The sequence below is a fragment of the Scyliorhinus canicula genome, chromosome 17 (genome assembly GCF_902713615.1).
Source record: "Scyliorhinus canicula chromosome 17, sScyCan1.1, whole genome shotgun sequence".
Lineage (NCBI taxonomy): Eukaryota > Metazoa > Chordata > Chondrichthyes > Carcharhiniformes > Scyliorhinidae > Scyliorhinus > Scyliorhinus canicula.
The window spans coordinates 3,861,485-3,883,882 of NC_052162.1; the positions used below are offsets into that span (position 1 = coordinate 3,861,485).

At 47.7% G+C, this 22,398-nt stretch overlaps 1 protein-coding gene across 5 annotated transcripts in view; it reads right to left on the reverse strand.

Moving 5' to 3' along the window:
- Positions 1 to 22,398, reverse strand: part of fgf13a (fibroblast growth factor 13a) — a 672,043-nt gene that overhangs the window by 248,116 nt on the left and 401,529 nt on the right. Inside the window, exon 1 of one of the 5 annotated variants that reach the window (XM_038774373.1) lies at positions 10,391 to 10,500. The exons of the other annotated variants lie outside the window; for them this stretch is intronic. Coding sequence (XP_038630301.1) covers positions 10,391 to 10,421 — 31 coding nt within the window. The 5' untranslated portion in view covers positions 10,422 to 10,500. Of the gene's footprint in view, positions 1 to 10,390; positions 10,501 to 22,398 lie in introns of those variants that run through there. 5 annotated transcript variants of the gene reach the window in all.

The following is a 22,398-nucleotide window of genomic DNA, read 5'->3' on the forward strand; positions in this document are numbered from 1 at the left end:
GTCCCCCGATAGGTGAGTCGGGCATTGGGGAATCCGGGGATCACATCAGGCGGGGGTTGGGGGGGTGGGGAGAGAATGGTCAAGAGATCAGGGTGCCATTTTGTAATGATCTCGTCCTGCACTGAGGAGAAGCACAGCCTTGGCTGACCCCTGTGGCACTCCATTAGTTACAGTTTGCCAACCTGAAAATGACCCATTTATAAGGACTCTGTTTCCTGTTAGCTAACCAGTCTTCTATCCTGTTAACATCTTACCCCCAGCAACGTAAGCACAGCTGGGGAGCTGTGTGGAGATGTGGTCGCTTCATTATAGGAAGGAAGTGACTGAATCGAGAGGGTGCAGAGGAGATTTGCCAGGATGTTGCCTGGGCAGGAGTGTTTCAGCTATAGAGAGAGGCTGGATAGCCTGGTGTTGTTTTCTCTGGAGCAGAGAAGGCTGAGGGGGGACCTGATTGAGATGTATAAAATGATCAGGGACATAGACAGGGTGGATAGGGAGGAACCTTTCCCATTAGCAGAGGGATCAATAATCAGGGTGCATAGATTTAAGATAAGGGGCCGAAGGTATAGAGGGGAAGTGAGGAAAAACCTCTTCACCTAGACAGTGGTTGGAATCTGGAACCCACTGTGTGAAAGGGTGGTAGAGGTGGGATCACTCCCAACATTTGAGAAGTATTAGATCAGCACTTGAAATGCCATCGCAGACAAGGCTATGGACCAAGTGTTGTAAAATGGGATTAGTATATATAGGCGCTTGATGGCCAATGTAGACACGATGGGCCAAAGGGTCTCGTGCTGTAAAACTCTATGACTCTATGACATTTTCGAGGCTGAGTTATACATTTTGATCTACAAGGGAGTTAAGGGTTATGGGGAAGAATATGAAAGTGGAGTTAAGGCCACAATCCCATCAGTCATGAAGGTATTGAACGGCAGAAGAAGTTCAAGGGGCCGAGTGCCCTACTCCTGCTATCACTTTGTTTAAATCTAATGAGCCTTTGAAACATACAGAAGAGAAGGGGCTTGATGGGAAAGATGGCCATGAGGCATGATGGTAAAAGAGGCCAACAGATTTGTGTGTGGAAACTGCAGCCCTCTGCAAAATAAATGTGATGGGAATAGGCAGAATGACGACTTGCAACTGGACATCTTGCTGATAACACTTTGTTTTGGAACAGCGAGAACAAGGCTATCTCAAGAACGAATAAAGCCCATGGGCTACCGAATTGTTTATATGATAGAACTGTAAACTACAAGCTGAAACATTATAAAAGAGAAGAGATTTCCGACATTCAACAGCGATAACCATGGGATTGGCATTCACAAGATGAATTCAGAGGCTCACAGTGCATTCCCTCCAGAGCGAGCATAGCCAATATCTCTCTAGTCGGTAGTATTTTTGTTCAAGATGTGACTCCTGAAACTTATTGTAAATGTTCAAAAAAGAAGTCTTAGTGGATTAAATAAAAACTGTATAGGTCAAATAGTAGTTGTGGAGTATGATTTGTCTGTTACATCAGTTGCTGCCAGCAGAGGGCAGCAACAAGCTCATTTGGCTGATTGCACCTATACTGATTCTTTAAGATCATGGGTGTCATTCTCCATTTCTGAGACTAAGTGTTGACACCAATGGAGAATCTGTGGACTTCCACAACAGAAATTGGCATCACACCTGCACAGATTCCACTACCGTTAAGGGGCTAACACCAGTGCTGCGTGGAACATAATCGATTCAAATGAGAAACGGTGCCGGATTCGCCAGGTCTGTGATTGACACTCAGGAGGCTGACAAGCTGCAGCCGCACACACACATTACACTCCCCACACACACTCATCCCAGCCGCACACACACATTACACTCCCCACACACACTCATCCCAGCCGCACACACACATTACACTCCCCACACACACTCATCCCAGCCCCACACACACATTACACTCCCCACACACACTCATCCCAGCCGCACACACACTCATCCCAGCCCCACACACACATTACACTCCCCACACACACTCATCCCAGCCGCACACACACATTACACTCCCCACACACACTCATCCCAGCCCCACACACACATTACACTCCCCACACACACTCATCCCAGCCGCACACACACATTACACTCCCCACACACACTCATCCCAGCCGCACACACACATTACACTCCCCACACACACTCATCCCAGCCGCACACACACATTACACTCCCCACACACACTCATCCCAGCCGCACACACACATTACACTCCCCCCCCACACACACTCATCCCAGCCGCACACACACATTACACTCCCCACACACACTCATCCCAGCCGCACACACACATTACACTCCCCACACACACTCATCCCAGCCGCACACACACATTACACTCCCCACACACACTCATCCCAGCCGCACACACACATTACACTCCCCCCCCACACACACTCATCCCAGCCGCACACACACATTACACTCCCCACACACACTCATCCCAGCCGCACACACACATTACACTCCCCACACACACTCATCCCAGTCGCACACCAACATTACACTCCCCACACACACACATCCCAGCCGCACACACATTACACTCCACACACACACTCATCCCAGCCCCACACACACATTACACTCCCCACACACACTCATCCCAGCCCCACACACACATTACACTCCCCACACACACTCATCCCAGCCCCACACACACATTACACTCCCCACACACACTCATCCCAGCCAACAAGATGGCAATGGCTGTGCTGGAGCGCACCCATACAGCTGCTGGGCCGGCTAGTGTCAGAGGGCACCCAGTGGGATGCCCTGGGGGGGGCATCCATATGACCCATGGCACTAAGTTCAAAGTGGGCTGTTAATGGTGTGCGCAGCTGCATGGCTGCGTTGCTGGCTGCTGCAATGGTGTTCTGTACCTGTCCACCTTGACCCCACAGCCCACCTCCTGGTCACCCCCCGCTACTCCCCCCAACCCTATCAGAAGCCCCCCGGCCAGCGGCACAACTGTCAGCAAACTATGGCGATTTTGGACACTTTCTGTACCACCCCCTCTCTCTCTCTCTCTCTCTCAACAGCCGCCACGCCGGTTTCCTGATTTTTAGAAACACAAGTGAACCGTGTTCTAAGTGAACCCAGCCCATTGGAAGCGGAGAATGGCGGGGCCCCGGAGAATACCGGGTCAGGCCCGCTAATGATTTTCAAACGGTGCTTACTGTTCGTGCGGAGTGGAATGCATTGATGCCATTTGCAAGTTGACGGAGAATCTTAATTTGGTGTTGAATCGGCGCCTGTCGCAATTTTGGCGTCGGTAGCTATTCTCCGCCCAATCGCATTTCCTGATTTTGGCGTTGGCTAACGGAGAATCGCGCCGCACATTTTTCATTATTTCATGTGATGCTGGCAAGGGCAGCTCTTGCTGCCCCATCCTTATTCAGTGGCCAGCTAAGAGTCAACCACGTTGCTGTGGGTCTGGAGTCACATGTAGCCCAGACCAGATTCGGACAGCAGATTTCCTTTCTGGAGGGATATTAGCGAATCGGGTGAAAATTTATGACTACCAACGGTAATTTCATGATCACTATTACCAAGACGGGCTTTCAATTCCAGATTTATTTAATTTTGTTTAAGTTCCAGCAGCAGCTACCATGGTGAGATTTGAACCCTTGATCCCAGCATTAACCTGGACGGCCAGATTACCAGCCTAGTGACATTACCATTGCATCACTGTCAACCCCAAGATCATAAGCAACATGTGCAGGAGTAGGATAATCGGTCCAGCGAGCATCCTTCACTATTCAATACGATCATGGATGATCGAATTATGGCCTGAACTCGACCTTGCTGCCTGCACCCCAATAACTGTCGACTCCCCTTGTAGATCAAAAATCTGTCTCTGAATGCACGCTCCAATCATTTCCACTTCACTGCTGTCCCCTCCAGGGAACAGGCAAATCCTTTCCCCCGTCCCCTGAACTTGTATCGCACTTTGTGAACCTATCATAAGCCAGGGACTCGGGTTCAATTCCCGGCTTGGGTCACTGTCTGTGCGGAGTCTGCACTTTCCCCCTGTGTCTGCGTGAGTTTCCTCCGGGAGCTCCGGTTTCCTCTCACAAGTCCCGAAAGACGTGCTGCTAGGTAATTTGGACATTCTGAATTCTCCCTCAGTGTACACGAACAGGCGCCAGAGTGTGGTGACTAGGGGCTTTTCACAGTAACTTCACTGCACTGTTAATGTAAGCCTACTTGTGACTCTAATAAAGATTATTATTATTATAATCAGGCAACAGCAGATTGGGATCCAAGGGAGGAGAATTAGGGGGTTGGTCAAAGAGCTGTGTCTTAGCAGAAGTTCTAAAACATGAGAGGGAGGTGGAGCCATTTGGAGAAGGAATTCTGAAGGATAGAAAGTCTCCAAAGTATTGGAAATGGAGTCACAGAGTGGACAAATTAAATTGGGAAATGGCAACATCTGTCATGTGAAATCCTGACATGAGATTTCGGTCAACTGCGTGGAGATTAAAGGAGACGTCAGGAAAGCTGGAAATCTGAATGTCAGTGAGAAAATGCTGGAAATACACCTTAAATCCAAAAAGACAAGTTACCAGTTCGCATCTGAAATGGTAACCCGCTGTGCATCCCTGCACTTTAATTTGTCATTTTATTCCGACCCAAACAATCGCAGCCAGATTGAGAGTTCACTAAAAGAGAACTCATGGAAACATTACATCTTGTTCAGGAAATATAAAAAAGGTGCGGATTCAAATATTTTAAAAAACACTGCCTACACAAAGTATGTTGGCGATGAATGTTACTGCTCTAAAGGTTTTTGAATTTCAACACCACACGTTGGCCAATTTCTTTCACCGCCGAGAATTTAACAGGCTGTCCTTATTGAAATGAATTCAGTTGCACTGAAACTTGCATTGCTAAGAACTGAATTACCTTTAGAGGTGCACAATAATCGCTCAGTTTTTATTGTAAGAATTCAGAAGTGCAAATGAGTAGTAGGAAATTATTTAGCTGCTCAATTTTGCACGCCTGTTTTGTTATTTAATCTGGAGAACAGAAAAGTGTATCAAAACATTAAAGTAAGAAATAAAACATTTTGATTCCGTATGATTCTTCTACATCAGTGTTTTTTTTATAAATTTAGAATACCCAATTATTTTTTCCAATTAAGGGGCAATTTAGCGTGGCCAATCCACCTAACTTGCAAATCTTTGGGCTGTGGGGGTGAAACCCATGCAAACATGGGGAGAACGTGCAAACTCCATACGGATAGTGACCCAGGGCCGGGATTCGAACCCGGGTCCCCAGCGCCGTAGGCAGCAATGCTAACCACTGTGCCACCGTGTTGCCCTATCAGTGTTTTTTAAACGTTTTCCCAGGACCCACTTTTACCAAACGGCCAACCTTCTCGACCCACGCCGGCCAACCTTCGTGACACACAATTATTGCTTATCTTTAATGCGACAGGTGAGCCTTCTTGGTTCTCACGATCTCACATGCTTTGTCATTCAATGTTACATTTTTGCTAAAGACTTCAGCTGACGATTTAAGCTCTCGCTGCATCCTTTGAAAACAATCAAGAGGTTTGTTCTCAAACTGGCTATGCTAATTCTTCAAATGCCTTTGAAGTTTTGAGGGTTTTAATCTTTCATTTGCCAGTACTTCCCTGCAGATAACACAAATGGGCTTTGCATCCTGATTTGCATTGGCAAAATTAACAAATCCATACCTCAAGAAATCATCTTTATACTTTGTTCCTGATTTCAGTTTCTTCTTAACGGGTTGTTCACCAGAGGCCCTGGAGCTCTGGTGAAGCCTATACCAGCACTGCTTTGTCCTGCCATGGACTCTCCTGAGAAGCTTTCTCCAGCATATTCAATTGTGAGATCCTGACCTGTTTGTGTCTCTGGCCCTGTCTTCCTTATTACAAAACAATCCATCTTCAGTTCTTCACACAGTCCTGTTGCTTGCTCGCAGGCAGCTACAAAATGGAGGAATCTCTCCGATATGATTTTACGCCCAGTACACGTGACGTCAGTGTGCAGGGCATGTGACATGCTCCCTGCCACTGCTTCTGGTCGGGAGACTCCATTGATTTAAAGAAATCTGATCCTGGGGCAATGCGCTGGCGTCAGGAGTAGGCACTCTGTGCCGCTGGGCTCCGGGCCTGTACACTGCTAGATCCAGCTGAAGGGGCACGCATTCCCGGGCTGCCAGCATTCCTGAAAGCCATTTGCAGCCATTGGGCACTCCTTCCCACGTTCAGGAATGCCGTGACTGATCGCTCCATGACCCTCCCGGCAGCCACAAGCGATCCATCCACGGGTGGGGACCTTGAGTTTGAAAATGACTGTTCGACAGTTCTGTAGAAGAACTGTACAGAACTAGTCTGTAGAAGGGTATTGTGGACACAAAACATTAACTGTGTTTCTCTCTCCACAGACGCTGCCAGACCTGCTGAGCATATCCAGCATTTTTTGATTTTATTTCAGATTTCCAGCATCCGCCGTAATTTGGAAAGTAAGAGATTGTGGTTAAATCCTAGCTTCGATCCACTCACAGACCTGTTGCTCACAGTTCCATGTGTGCATCTTTGTTCACCCAGAATGGCAGCTATGATAACTAAACAGGGCAATGGACTTGAATGGCACTAGAGAGATAGGCTGATCGGAACAAAATTAGTCGGCTATGAACCATCCAAAGCAATAACTTTCTAATTCTGATCTCGTTCTTGCGGTCTGATATACTCTCAGATAATTTCTCAATCCCGGGGCGGCACGGCAACACAGTGGTTGGCACTGTTGCTTCACAGCGCCAGGGTCCCAGGTGCGATCCCCGACTCAGGTCACTGTCTGTGCAGAGTCTGCCTGTTTTCCCAGTGTCTGCGTGGGTTTCCTCCGGGTGCTCCGGTTTCCACCCACAGTCCAAAGATGCGCAGGTTAGTTGGATTGGCCATGCTAAATTGCCCCTTAGTGTTCAAAGGTTGGGTGAGGTTACTGGGTTACAAGGATAGGGTGGAGGCGTGGGCTTAGGTAGGGTGCTCTTTCCAAGGACTGGTGCAGACTCCATGGGCCAAATGGCCCCCTTCTGCACTGTAAATTCTATAAAAATTCTATAATTTTCATGGGTCCCAATGTGCTTTATGGAGACTTTTTTTGAAATTGATGACAACTTTACTGGAATCCAGTAATGTTAAGAGGTTGTGATAAATGAAGAACTAGTGACTGTAAAATGACATTACTGCGCACTGGGATGTGTAGATTGCAGGATAAGGGGACAGGTGAGGGAATTAGGGAGTTGTGGAGCTTTTAAGCCTTGCCAAAGTAAGAGCAGGAAATGTAATAAATCTTGATGCTAACACAGTGAAAATGTGAGGAGAAGTAACGTGTGTAAAATGGAAACTGTGAACAAACAGCAAAGGAAATCAGAGATAAGCTGCCAGAGACAGAGTGAAAGAGAGATTGGAGGCCAAGTGTGAAAAGAAAGAATCAGCAATCAGTTGATGATATTTTTCCTGCAGCCTATCCAGCAGTTCAAAAAGAGTAAAGCTTCTACGTGTTGCGAGTTCGGGGCTGACAGAAATAGTGATGCAACAGTGTTTATTTTAATATGTTCCAGTCTGTGTTATTATAGAACCATAGAGTTTTACAGTACAGAGAAAACTCCTTTGGCCCATCATGTTTGTTACAGCAATCTAGCACCTATCTTCATTTTCTAGGACTGGGTCCATGGCCTTGTGCGCTGTGGTGTTTCAAGTGCTCCCCTTAATGCTTCTTAAATGTTGTGTGGGTTCCCGCCTCTACCACCCTTTCAGACACCCTCTGGGTGAAAACATTTTCCTCAAATCCCCTTTAATTCTCCTGCCCCTTATCTTTTGTGCCTTATAGGTATTGACCCCGCTACTAAGAGGACACGTTTCTTCCTGTCTACCCTATCAATGTCCTTCATAATTTTGTACATCTCAATCAGGTTCCCCCTCAGCCATCTCCACTCTAAAGAACACAACCACAGCCTAACCAGCCTCTCGCTGTGGCCTAGCGAGAGTTTTACACAGCTCCTTCATAACCTCTCTGCTCTTATATTCTATACCTCGGTTAATAAAGGTAAGTATCCCATATGTATCCTTAACCACCTTATCTACCTGTTCTGCTGCCTTCAGGGGCTTTTGGATATGCACACCAAGGTCCCTCAGGGCCTCTGTGCTTCCTGGAATCCTACCGTCCATTGTGTATTCCCTTGCCTTGTTCGTCCTCTGAAATTCATCACCTTATACTTTTCAGGGTTAAATTCCATTTGCCACTGTTCTGTCCATGTGACCAGCCCACCTACATTGTCCTGAAATGTAAGGCTTTCTTCTTTGTTATTTACCACACCACCAATTTTTGTGTCCTCTGTGAACTCACTGATCATACCTCCTACTTTTACATCCAGATCATTAATGTACACTACACACAGCAAGTGACTCAGCATCGATCCCTGCGGAACACCACTGGACACAGGTTTCCAGACACAAAGACAACCTTTGATCATCACCATCTGCCACTAAACCAATTGTCCAAGCAATTTGCCAGATTGCCCTGGATCCCATGGGCTCTTACCTTTTTGATCAATCTCTCATGCGGGACCTTGTCAAAATTATCAAGATTAAAAATGCACCCTTCACCCACAAACAAACCCACCCACACAATCATTCCCATCCCCACATCACCCCCCCCCACACACACACACACCACTCTCACACAAACTCCAACACACATACCCCATAACCCCCACACACAAACCCACCCACACAATCATTCCCACCCCCAATCACACACACCCCCACTCACACACAAACCCCGATACACATACCCCATAACCCCCACACACAAACCTACCCACACAATCATTCCCATCCCTACATCACACCTCCCCTCCCCACACACACACCACTCACACACAAACCCCGAAACACATACCCCATAACCACCGCACACAAACCCACCCACACAATCATTCCCACCCCACATCACACACACCCCCACACACTTCCCTCCACACCCCCACCCACACCCCCACCATACACCCACACCCCACCATACACACCCCAGACACAAACCCACTCACACAAACATTCCCACCCACACCACAAACCCCACTGCCCCCAATCACACACAAACCCCAGCACACACCCCCATAGCCCCCACACACAAACCCACCCAGACACAAACCCACCTATCCACCCACCCACATACCCTCCCCCACAGACCTCCCCCCCCCCCCCAACACACCCACATTTCCCACTACACACATCCCCATCACACACTCACACACATAAACCCCCAATACACCCCACACATTTCCACAAAATCAGCTGGCGTTACTAATGGATTAATAATAAACATTCAGAAGGGAAGCTCCTTACAAAATACTATCTGACTATAAATATACTTATTGTAGCACCGAGCCGTGTAGTACTCAGACTTTCATTGTGTTCTGAGCTATTTGGCTTTAGTTGGGGTGTCGGTGGGCAGAACAAAGCAGAACGAGGAGTGTGGATAGAGATCAGAAACAGCAGCTTTGTGTTGCGAGTCAGAGATGGAGAATGGGTATGTTTAGCTCAGTGGGAGTAGGGATCGGGCAGGGTCGGACTGCACAGCTTCAATGCCCAATACTCCCTGACCAGCCTGATTCAGGACACCGGCGAGAAGCCCCCGAATCCTTGCAGAGAAAGTCAGTTTCCCTCTCTGGAGGTGCTGCTGAATGTCTGTTTACAAAATCATGTGTCCCGCATTTCACAAAAGGGAAGAAAATTGGGCAAAAAGTTGTGCTTTGAACATGTGAAATCCGCTGAAAACTCAACCATAGAACAAACGGAACTTCAGCAATATGTCACTTTCAACAAATTCTGCTCAAACACGAAAAATGCCCTTTTATTAAAAAAAGCATTTGCATTGCAACAGCCAGCGTTCAAGGGCGGAGTTAACTCTCCAATGTGCTTTTTCGGGAGAGAGAGAGAGATTGCATTAATGTTCTAAAACGATGTTTGCAAACTGGGTTTGCGGTAAACGGGGCGATCACTGGTTTGTCATCTTCCTGGACACAGTAGAACGAGGCAGACATTCCAGCACCCTGGACAGTTCCCAGTTCAACAAGAGAAGCAAAGCTAAGGCGTTGTCTGTGCTAAACCCAGCAGCTGAGTTCCCAGCAGAGCTGCACAGACTCACCCAAATCCCCAAAATAAACAGGCACAGCCCGCCCCAGCACCCCAACAACACAGGTTATATTTCCTTGTTGAAACCTTGACTTGCGAGAGGAATAATGTGAGGAACGGTCCTCCTAATTCAGTCCACGGGCTAACTTCACGGGTGAATGGACTGCAGCACCGTTTAAATCTTACCCGAAACAGATCTTCTCAATACCAAGTCCATGTCTGAAGCTCAGGAAATGGTCCCAACCGACCGATTGCGCTTCGCAATCAGCTCGCAAACTCAGAGGGCAGTCTCGGGGAGAGAGAGAGAAAAAAAAAAGTTTGGAGCACATTTAAAGTATTCTCAGAGGGACTGGCTAGATCCATCCAGCCCGTGCATTAGGCATGGGGAGATCATTAATGAGCATTAGTGACAGCCTATTCCACCGTGCCATTAATGATTCATTAAGGAACTGTGCATCTGGCAACTTGCGCGCACTTTCCTAGACTTTCGATGCATTATTGCTTGCAGTGTTTACTCAGAAAACCAACATTGAAACCATTTTCCAGCCTCGGCATTTGCAATCCATGCTCTCAGATTACCAGAAACGTTTGTAAGATGATAGCTGCACATAATGTGCCTGAAGTTTGCCTCAATGCATTAAGTCACATCAACTGACGCCTAACGCTGTGGACAGGTTTTCAGGCTGATCTGACCACTTCACTAAAGCGGAAACATTATTGTTCTCCCACTTTGCAGCTCTGAATAATTAATGCTGCCTGCTACCGCAATGAGGACGCTCTTTTGGGGGTTTTCTTTAGTGAAAACTTCTTCCTAGTTTAACACCCAACCCCTAATATTTGGGCTGAGTTTTATTAATGCTTCAATTATTTTAGACTCTTTGTGTGTCATTTTACAGGAATCAGCGCTGATGGTGTTTGCGAATTGCAAGAATTGAAGGGGGGGGGGGGGGAAGCCTGACAATTTGCCCCAGTTGAATGATTGCCTGCCCCTCTCTGCTGCCGGGATTCGACCCCACGCTCACTCTCCGATCACTAAAATGGAGAACTGGGCAGTTTGAAGCTTCCTGACGTTGAGTTGTATCTGGAGCTTCTCTGCTCAATGCGCCATTCAGAGAGTTTTGATTTTCAAAGAGCAGCAGAATAATTCAGTTCCATGGAAGTGGCTATTTGGCTCCGCCGATAGCTCTGAGTCAGGAGGACATAAATCCAAAACCTACTATCGATTTAAGGACATAATATATGTTGACACTGAAGCGCAGTGCTGCATTATTGAATGTTCCTCTTTCAGATAAAACGCTAATTCCGCGATTCAAGAAAGAGTTAGACATTCTCTGCCTCTCTCAATAAACAGCATTAGGAACGTAGTAGCCACATTTCTGCTCTTGCTCAGACATGTGTGTCCCAACCGGCTGCTGTGTTTCCATAGGTAACAATGTGTGAATGTCTCACCCACTCCTTTGTCACCTCCAGACTGGACACAGAGCCACCCGCCTTGTGGGCCTCCAATCTCCCACCCACCATAAACTTCCGCTCAACTAAAACTCTACTGCCCGCATCCTAACTCAAACTAAATCCTTGTTCACTAAACAGCCCTGTGCTCACTGAGCAATATTCCCTGATTTCCCTGTTTTTAAATCCTTCCTATTGCATCTATCCTCAGTCCTATGTTTTTTTTTCATGTATGGGACTATGTGCCTGGACTGAAGACAGAACAATACTTTTCACTGTGCCTCGGTACCCGTGACAATAAACCCAAATCTAAATCCATGGCCTCATCCTCCTCTTATCACTGTAACTTCATCCAATCTACCAAGCCTCCAATATCTCCACACTGCTCCAATTTAGAACATAGAACATAGAACAGTACAGCACAGAACAGGCCCTTCGGCCCTCGATGTTGTGCCGAGCAATGATCACCCTACTTAAACCCACGTAACCCGTATACCCGTAACCCAACAATCCCCCCATTAACCTTACACTACGGGCAATTTAGCATGGCCAATCCACCTAACCCGCACATCTTTGGACTCGACATCGCTTGGACATCCCTGATTGTAATCACTAGCTATTGGTGGCGCTGTGCCTTCGACCTGTCTGGGCCCTCGCCCCTTCAATTCCTTGCGATAACTCTTTCCTGAACAGGTGCGGGAATGTGGATTTTCACAGTAACTTAATTGCAGTGTTAATGTAAGCCTACTGGTAACAATAAAGATTATTATTATCCCGTTGCATCTCTCAGCCTTTAAGCTGCTCCTTGAAACCCTTTGACCTGCTCTCTGTGGCCCCATGTCCAACTTTATCAATCCCCCCTTAAAACACCCTGAGATACTTTATTAAAAGTGTTATACTCACACAAGTTATTGCTTTGCTGCAAAAGGTAAGCAATTTGAGATCTCCCCAGGAGATAAGCGAGTGTGTACATTTATGTAAGCACACGTTCTTTCTTAATGAAAGAGATAATATTATTTACTCATAAATTGATTGGAAGAAACTGAATACACTCTCCGACATGTTCAAAGTCTGTGTTGGTCACTGCAACCTACTGGCCATAACTCAAAAGAAGCAGTTCTAAAATCATTTCTAATTTGTAAACAGTCCTGATCCAGTTTTCCCATCTCAGCTTGTCCCATCGATCACCCCTTTTGACAGTGAAGCAGCTCGATCATTTAGACTTTGCATTCCTATGCTCAATCATTGATTGTTTACCCTGAGCAGGTTCTTCCTGTGGTTGCTTAATGTTACAAACTTTGCCCGATATTATATCATCAAAGCAGCTTCAGGAAGGAATACAGAATGCATCAATATTTCACATGTCATTATGTGGCCATGTCCAGGATTAGCCATTCCCACCCACAGAACATTTACAGCACAGAAAGAGGCCATTTGGCCCATCATATCTGTGCCAGTTCTCTGCCAGACCAATTGAGCTAGTATCCCTCAGCCACTCTTTTCTTGTCGGCCTGAAGTTATTTTCTATCCAGACGCTTATCCAATTCCCTTTTGAAATCTATGATTGAATCTGCCCACACTACACTCTCAGGCAGTAGACATAATCTGCCAAGTCTCTCTGCCCTGTGCCCCCCTTTTCAATTCTACTCTTTATTCCTGCCAAAAGTATCGCTTTAGATTTTTCTGCATTGAATTTTTTTTATTGGTAGGCGACATCATGATAAACAGATTATCTGTTTATTATTACATTGCTGTTTGTAGGAGCATTTTGTGTGCCAATTTGCTGCTGCATTGCAACGTTACTCTCCACTTTAAAAAACAGTTATTGGCTGTAAAGTGCTTTTGGATGACTTAAGGCCATGAAAGGTTCTAAATGAATGCATTTGTTTTGGTAAACATACAGCACAATTCTTGTGACTATCCACACTTGCTGTTGTCACACTTCATTTCTCTCTGCCATGATTATTGTCACAGTAAGAAGTCTTACAACACCAGGTTAAAGTCCAACAGGTTTATTTGGAATCGCTAGCTTTCGGAGCGTAGGTCCTTCATCAGTGAGTCGCCTGATGAAGGAGCTGTGCTCTGAAAACTAGTGATTCCAAACAACCTGTTGGACTTTTAACCTGGTGTGGTAAGACATCTTGTTGTGCCCACCCCAGTCCAATGCCGGCATCTCCACATTATGATATTGTCACATCTGCATCACACTTTGAATTCTTCAGTAACACCATGGCCAACATGGAGTTATGATACCTGGTTATAATTCCCGGCCACCCAAAAGCGGAGGTGGACGCAAGACGACAACGGCAGCGAGAACCGTACGGGAGAAGCAAGTAACAACACCAACACCAGATCCATTCTCGTATTGCTTTCTCTATATTGGACATAACCAATGTAATTGTTTCTCCGGCACCCAAATGTATATGTACCTCCCCAGTTTCCCCCTCCTACAAACAGGTGCCTACTTATGCGTTTAAAATAATATTGCTAACTGTACAGAGTTGCTGTTGTGAGCTAGTGCACGATATCGTACCAGTTTTTTTTCTTTAGTTTTCTTCTCTTCTATGTATAGAAATGTTATTCTGTGTACATAACTGTAAATATACTTTGTTCAAAAACACAATTTAAAAAATTTATCAAAAAAAATTTATTCCCGGCCACCTGCTGTTTTTTGTAAACTGATTTGCATTGCAGTGCCAGCTTTCTGACAGGGTGAGGCACTGCTGTACCTCTTGCTTCTGGCCTGACTCAATTCTCTTTCAATGTACCCACCCTTTGCTGTCTTTGACCACATTGAAGATTCACAACTGTCTGCCTGCTCTGCATAACCTAAACCAATAATTGCAAACCAATAGTCACAAATAACAGCCGGAAGTGGACTGATCTCATCCTTCACATAACTCGTACTTATAAGGTATTGCTGAAAAGAGACACATTTTACAGAAGCTTGTTGTCTTCTACTAATCAGGACAATCGTAAAAATGTCTAATTTCAAACTGTCTCGTCAACTTATACTACAGGAGACAAGGAAGCTGATTAGCTGGCAAGTTGACTCTGATTAACAGATGCATTGCCATAGAGAAGGAAATGTGAAACTATAGGCTTCGCAAGCTCCCGGGGAGTTCAAAAAAGCACAAGGCTTGAACAGATTCCTTTCACTTGGGTAGCACGGTAGCACACATGGCTAGCACTGTGGTTTCACAGCACTAGAGTCCCAGGTTCGATTCCCCGCTGGGTCACTGTCTGTGTGAAGTCTGCACATTCTCCCCGTCTGTGCGTGGGTTTCCTCCGGGTGCTCTGGTTTCCTCCCACAGTCCAAAGATGTGCAGGTTAGGTGGATTGGCCATGCTAAATTGCCCCTTAGTGTCCATAAATGTTAGGAGGGGGGTTATTGGGGATAGGGTAGAAGTGAGGTCTTAAGTCGGTCAGTGCAGACTTGATGGGCTGAATGGTCTCCTTCTGCACTGTATGTTCTGTGTATCTGTGTTTGCAGAGGATGTATCCCTGCCTCGGAAGAGATGTTGCTTCCAGCATGTGAATATGAGCCACATTTTAAGCTCAACTGATTACCTTCATTTTAAAAAATATTCTTTACAAGGGTATCGATGCAAGGTCAGCATTTATTGCCCTTGAGGAGGTGGTGGTCAGGCACTTTCTTGAACCACTGCAGTCGCTGTGGTGTAGGTACACCTACAGTGCTGTTAAAGAGGGGGTTCTTTATCTATTCTGCCTGAAAAACATCACAAAACCCAGTTAGTTTCAGCAACCCGGGGAGCTCTGAGTTCAACAAGAAAAGCTTGGCCACTATCTCTGTTAAATTGAGTAGCTAATTGTCACCAGTGCCACACAGGCCAAATTGACCCTAATCAAAACTGAAGGCAGAAGGTGCAGTTTGTCATCTTCCCATACATCGATTGCCCTTGTATTTCTAGGCAGTCCAAGATGTGAGCTTGGAAGGTGCTGTCGAAGAAGCTTCGGTCTGTATATGGGGTCCAATCAAATGGGCTGCTTTGCCCTGGATTGTGTTGAGCTCCTTTAGTGTTGTTGGAGTTGCATTCCTCCAGGCAAGTGGAGAGTATACCATCACACTCCTGACTTGTGCCTTGTAGATGGTGTTCAGGCTTTGGGGGACCAGGAGGTGGGTTATTCGCCATAGGATTCCCAGCCTCTGACCTGCTCTTGTGACCACAGTATTTTTGGGAAAAAAATGTTTTCACCATATTTTCATAATTTTTCCCAACAAAATAAAACACAAAACACAGAATCATAGACCAGGAAAGAAAGCAACTCCCCCTCCCCTCCCTCGCCCCCTCCCTTCCCTCTAGCACTCAACGGCAACCAACTCCCAAAAGTGCACAATAAACAAACCCCAAGAATTGGAGAACCCCTCCTTCACCCCCCCCTCAACTCAAACTTCACCTTCTCCAAGGTCAGAAACAGTAGCAGGCACCCCCCCCCCCCAACCCCCCCCCCCCCCCCCCCCCCCCCCATGCCGAGGCACAGGGAGGAGAAACGGACCTCCACCCCAACAGGACCTGCCTACGAGCGATCAGTGAGGTGAAGGCTAAAACATCTGCCCCCGCACACACCTGCAACTTGGACCGGTCCGACCCCCAGAAAGTGGCATCTTGGAGACCAGGCTCCGTATCCGTGTGTAAGACCCCTGAGATTGTGCGAATAGCTTTCCAGCTTCAGGAAGGATTAGGAGGGTGGTCTTCTGTAAGGTGCACCCTATACACGACCTTCAACTGTGTCAGCACCAGCCTCGCACACGAGTTTGAGGCATTTACCCTCCGCAGCACCTCACACCACAGTCCCTCTTCCATCGCGCTCCCCCCCCCCCCCCCCCTCCCCAGCTCCCCCACCACTTCACATTAATCCCCTTCATAGACCCTCTATTCTCCTCCAGGATTCTCCCATAAATCACTGATACAACCCCTTCACCGCCACACCGCACCCGCCTCCCCCCTCCCCCCCTCACCCCCCCCCCCCCCCCCCCAGACTTCACAGCACCCAGCAACGAGGAGACCGATGCTATCGGAAGAGTCAGGAATCCCTTCCTTGAAATATGCCGAACATGCAGGTATCTGAACCCTTACCCCGGGCCAACCTCTCTCCCAGCTCTTTCAAGCTCGCGAATTTTCCCCCAACAAACAAATCCTTCATTCCCTGGATCCCGCTCTCATCCCATCTCCGAAACATTGCATCCATCCTCCCCGGCTCAAACCCACGATTCCCCCTAATCGGCATCTCCCCTGACCCGGCCCCCAGTGTAAAATATTGCCTAAACTGTCTCCAGATCATCAACATGGCCACCACCACCGGACTCATTGAATACTTACCCGGTGCCGTCGGAGTGACGCTGTGACCAGCGCCCACAATCCCGACCCTCTTCACTAGCCCTCCTCCAGTGTAACCCATTGGGTCTTCCTCTCCTTAGCCCAGCCCCGCACCTTCTCTACATTCGCCGCCCACTAATAGTACTGTAAGTTTGGGCGGCCTCGCCTCCCCCCCCCCCCCCCCCCCCCCCCACCTGACGTCTCTCTGCAAGACCGCCCTCCTAATCCTGGCCACCTTCCCCCCGCCGCAAATAAATGAAGAGATCAATTTGTCCCCCCCCCCCCCCCCCCCCCCCCGGCCCCACCGAAGATGGATTTCAGTAAAAAGAAACGACAGGCACTGGAATAGGAACAAAAATCGCGGTAACACATTCATTCTAACCGTCTGAACCCGGCCCAGCAATGACAGAGGGAGGATGTCCCACCTTGCCAAATTGGCCTTCACCCCCCCCCCACTCCCGGCTGGGAGATCTCTTGCCTCGGTTCAGTTTATAACCCGAGAACATCCCAAATCTTTGGAGCAGCCCCATTATACTCCCTACGGTTCCGAGATGTACAATAACAGGTCATCAGCACGTAAGGATACCCTATGCTCCCCCCAGTCACTATCCCAATCCACAACCCCGAACTCCTTAGCGCAATGGCCAAGGGCTCTATAGCCAGTGCAAACAACAGAGGAGGACACAGGGCATCCCTGCCTCATACCCCAGTGCAGAGAAAAGTACCCCGAGTTCATATTATTAATGCGAACACCCGTTATTGACTCCTTGTACAACAGCCGTACGCACGCCACAAACCTCGGCCCAATTCCAAATCTTTCAAATAAATAACCCCACTCTACCCAATCAGATGCCTTCTCTGCATCCAGTGCCACCACCACTTCCGCCTCCTTTCCTTCCGTTGGAGACAGGATCACATTCAGCATCCTCCTAACATTCATAAACAGCTGCCTTCCCTTTACGAACTCTGTCTGGTCCTCTCCTATCACCTTCAGGAGAGACCCCTCCAGCCTTGCCCCCGTAACCTTTGCCAATATCTTGGCATCTACATTCAATAGGGATCTGGGCCTGCACGACCCACACTCCACCGGGTCCTTAACCCTCTTTAACAGCAGGGAAATCAAAGCCAGCCCCATCGTCTTTGGCAAGACTTCCCTATCTATCGCATCCTCAAACATTCCCACCATCAGTGGCGCCAACTTATCCTGAAAATTCCCATACCAGCCTTCCCGAACAGGCGCCGGAATGTGGCGACTAGGGGCTTTTTACAGTAACTTCATTTGAAGCCTACTTGTGACTATAAGCGATTTTCATTTTTTTCATTTTCAACTGAGTATAGTGTTCCATTGGGAACCTATCCCCCCCCCCCCCCCCCCCCCCCGCCTTCCCTGGCAGCAACCTCCCGATCACCTCCTTCACCTCCTGCTCCCCCACTGGCCCCTGCAACCCTTCTCTATCCTCCTCACCCAACCTCGGGTACTGTAACCCGGCCACTCTTCTCTCCATCTGGAAATGGATTGGGGTTTTGGGATGCAGAGTAAAATTTCAAAAACAATGATACCAAACTCGGAGGAGTGACAGTCAGTGAGGGTGAGTCTAATCGAGAGCAAGCGGACACGGATAGGTTAGCAAAAAGTATGAGGAAGAAGGGATAGGGAGAGGGTTAATGGGACCTGGGGATTCCAGCACATCAATTTGAAGGTGGCAGGACATATTGAGAGAATGGTTAGCAAATCTCTTCGAGATCCTGGGGTTCGTATATAAAGGCATTGAGCACAAAAACATGAGAGTAATGCTTAACCTCTAGAAAGCTCCTTTACACCACAACTGGAGTATTGTGGGCCTGGTATGGAGGGAAGATGTTACGAGGAAAGGCTGAGGGACTTGAGGCTGTTTTCGTTAGAGAGAAAAAGGTTAAGAGGTGACTTAATTGAGGCATACAAGATGATCAGAGGATTAGATATGGTGGACATTGAGAGCCTTTTTCCTCAGATGGTGAAGTCCAGCACGAGGGGACATAGCTTTAAATTGAGGGGAGATAGATACAGGACAGATGTCAGAGGTAGGTTCTTTACTCAGAGAGTAGTAAAGGTGTGGAATGCCCTGCCTGCAACAGTAGTGGACTCGCCAACACTAAACGCATTCAAATGGTCATTGGATAGGCATATGGACGATAAGGGAATAGTGTAGAGAGACTTTAGAGGGGTTTCACAGGACGGCGCAACATTGAGGGCCGAAGGGCCTGTACTGCGCCGTAATATTCTATGTTTATCAGGGGCTGTTTAGCTCACTGGGCTAAATCGCTGGCTTTAAAAGCAGACCAAGGCAGGCCAGCAGCACGGTTCAATTCCCGTAACAGCCTCCCCGAACAGGCGCCGGAATGTGGCGACTAGGGGCTTTTCACAGTAACTTCATTTGAAGCCTACTTGTGACAATAAGCGATTTTCATTTTCATGTTCTATGTTCTGGTCACCACACTTGACAAGTATCCTCGAGAGGGTGCAGAGGAGATTCTCCAGAATGCTTCCAGGGGTGGAGGGGTTCTAACTGAGAAGTTGGGCTGGAGAGGCTGTTCTACTTGGAGCAAACGAGATTGCGGGAAATCTGATCCAGCCCGTGCAAGGTGATGACAGGTTTAGATAAGATGGACAAAGTAAATCTGTTCCCTTTAGTGCAGAAAGTCAGGGCACGGATTTCAGGTTTTGGGTAAGAGCTGCCGGGGCAGGGTTGTGAGGAAGAACATTGTTACATAGTGAAACCAAAGAGAAAATGCTGGAAAATCTCAGCAGGTCCGGCAGCATCTGTGGGGAGAGAAAAGAGCGAACGTTTCGAGTCCAGATGACCCTTTGTCAAAGCTGTTATTTATTATTACAATGTGAATGGTTACAACCTGGAACTTGCTGCCAACGAGGATGGTGGAGGCAGTTCAATGATTTTGAAAGGGAATTGGACAGGTTCATGAGGACAATACATTTTTGGTTCGACAGGGGTAGGCAGTGGAATGGGACTGAATGTCCAATGCCTCGCCACTATTGTCTATCTGGGTGGGACTGTTCTCACTTGGTTCAATGCCTATCTCTCTACTTGTATCTATTTCCTCTCCCCACTCTTGCACTGTTACCCCTGCTGACCCCAAAGACCTATCCTGGGTCCCCGTATATCTCTCATTCGCATCACCCAAAAGCAGTGTCAGTATTCACATGTGAAAATGAAAAGAAAATCGCTTATTGTCACGAGTAGGCTTCAATGAAGTTACTGTGAAAAGCCCCTAGTCGCCACATTCCGGCGCCTGTCCGGGGAGGCTGGTACGAGAATCGAACCGTGCTGGTGGCCTGCTTGGTCTGTTTTAAAAGCCAGCGATTTAGCCCAGTGAGCTAAACCAGCCCCTGGTATGCTTTCAATGTATGCTTTCAATATGCAGTTCCACCTTGCCTGACTCCTCCAGTGAATTATCAGGAAGGCTCTCTGACACTCAGTGATGAATTAGCAGATATTATTTCTATTTAAGCATTGGAAAAACCAAAGCCAATTTTTGGTCCCCATTCCAAACTTGTTTTCCTAACTACCAACACCACCCCCCTCCCTGGCAACTGCCTGAGATGAGATTCAGTTGCTCACAACCCATGGTGCCATCTTTGAACCCAAGGTGGACTCTGACCACAGGTCATCAAAACTCTGCCCCTCAAGTCTCATCTTGCACCTGCTCCTCTTCCCCTATCAGCCCTGTGCTCAGTGACTTACTCTGAATCCCAGTTAAGCAATGTTCTGATTTTAAAATTCTCATCTTCTTTTCAAATCCTTCCAACGCTCCCCCCCCCCCCCCCCCCCCCCCCCGCCAACTTCCTCTGCAAGCTCCTCCAATCTCACAACCTTCGGAGATCCCTGTGCTCCTTTCCTTTTGGCCTCTTGGCTTTCCCCAGATTTAATCATTCCCCCATTGATGGCCATGCCTGAGCCCTCAGCCCTGAATTCCCTCACTTCAACCTCTCCATCTCATGGCCTCTCTGCTTCAAACCTAATGTGTTGACAAAGCCTTTGGCCATCTGACCGAATGGATACCATCTCACCGAATTGAAACAGAGTCCCGGGACGAACGTGTTTAGCTGGGTGTTTTCCGGTGCTTGCAGCGCTGTGAGACACCACGTTATCTATCAGAACTCTGGCTCGATTCGGTGTCTCAGCTGGGAACTCCAGCTGGGAACTCCAGCTGTTTTCTGCGCTGAGGAACTCCACTCGTCTGACCTCCTCTGTGTAGGGATAGATTGGGACTGCATTTTGAAATCTCTCCACCCTCCCCCAACACGACCGCTAACCCCCTCAAAGCCCCAACGTACCCATAAGGGGGTCCTCAGGCAACATCCCACACCCCACGTGTGCCTGGGTCCAATCGCCGGCACGGGTAAAATGTCAGCAACTGCCATCCTGGCACCCTGGTAGTGCCCCTGTGGGCAGTGTCAGGGTGGCACCCAGGTGGCTGTTCCTGGCAGTGCCAGGTTGCCAGTGCCAGGGTACCACACTGCCCAGAGGGCAAACACCTGGGGGCCTCCGATCCCCTGGGAGATCCCACCATGAGTGTTGTTCCATCTGGTCCTTGCTTGTGGAGACCAGCACTGAACGGCATTCGCTCGAGGTCTCCAACTGAGAAGGTCAGATCCCAACACCTTGGGTACCTCAGGGAACTGCATATTAGAGAGAGACTAGCTGACTCGCTCTCATATCCAAATATGCAAAACCCCGTCCACAATGAGGTTCCAGATTACGACGTCTCGCAAGATCGTGTTAGATCTCACGAGGTATGGTGAGCTGGGTAGATCCCGGAAGAGGGATCTCCTGGCATCTACTGGCTGTGCCGAGGTGCCTTCCGGGTGGAATACAGCCCAATCGCACCCAATATGTTTTTAAATGGCTCAATGTCTAATTTTGTTTTTGTGAAGTCTCTCGTGATGTTTTATTACATGAAAGGTGTTATTTTATATATAATATGTATGTAAACATTGTTGTTGAACATGGAAGATTTCCTGGTACTCTTTCAAAGGAGAACAGGGGAGTTTTATCCAGTGTCTATCCCTCAACCAACGCTTAAAGCAGATTATCCGGTCATTACCCCACCCTTGTTTGTGGGAGCTTGCTGTGCACAATTTGACATCCACATTACCACCCTCACTACCCTTCAAAAAGACCTAATTGGCTGCAAATATATTGTGACATTCTGAAGTTGTGAAGAGCATTATAGAATCCAAGTTTCTGAATTTCTTCAGAAGAAGAACAATTGAATTGCGAAGTGTGTTGCTGATTCACCGTGAGCGTTGATTCGTTGAACATGCAAAGATCAATTGCAGCAGAGATCTCGGGTTGCATTCGTGGGGATGTGCTGTCAGCACGCAACTTCGAATAGAGGAGAGGGGTC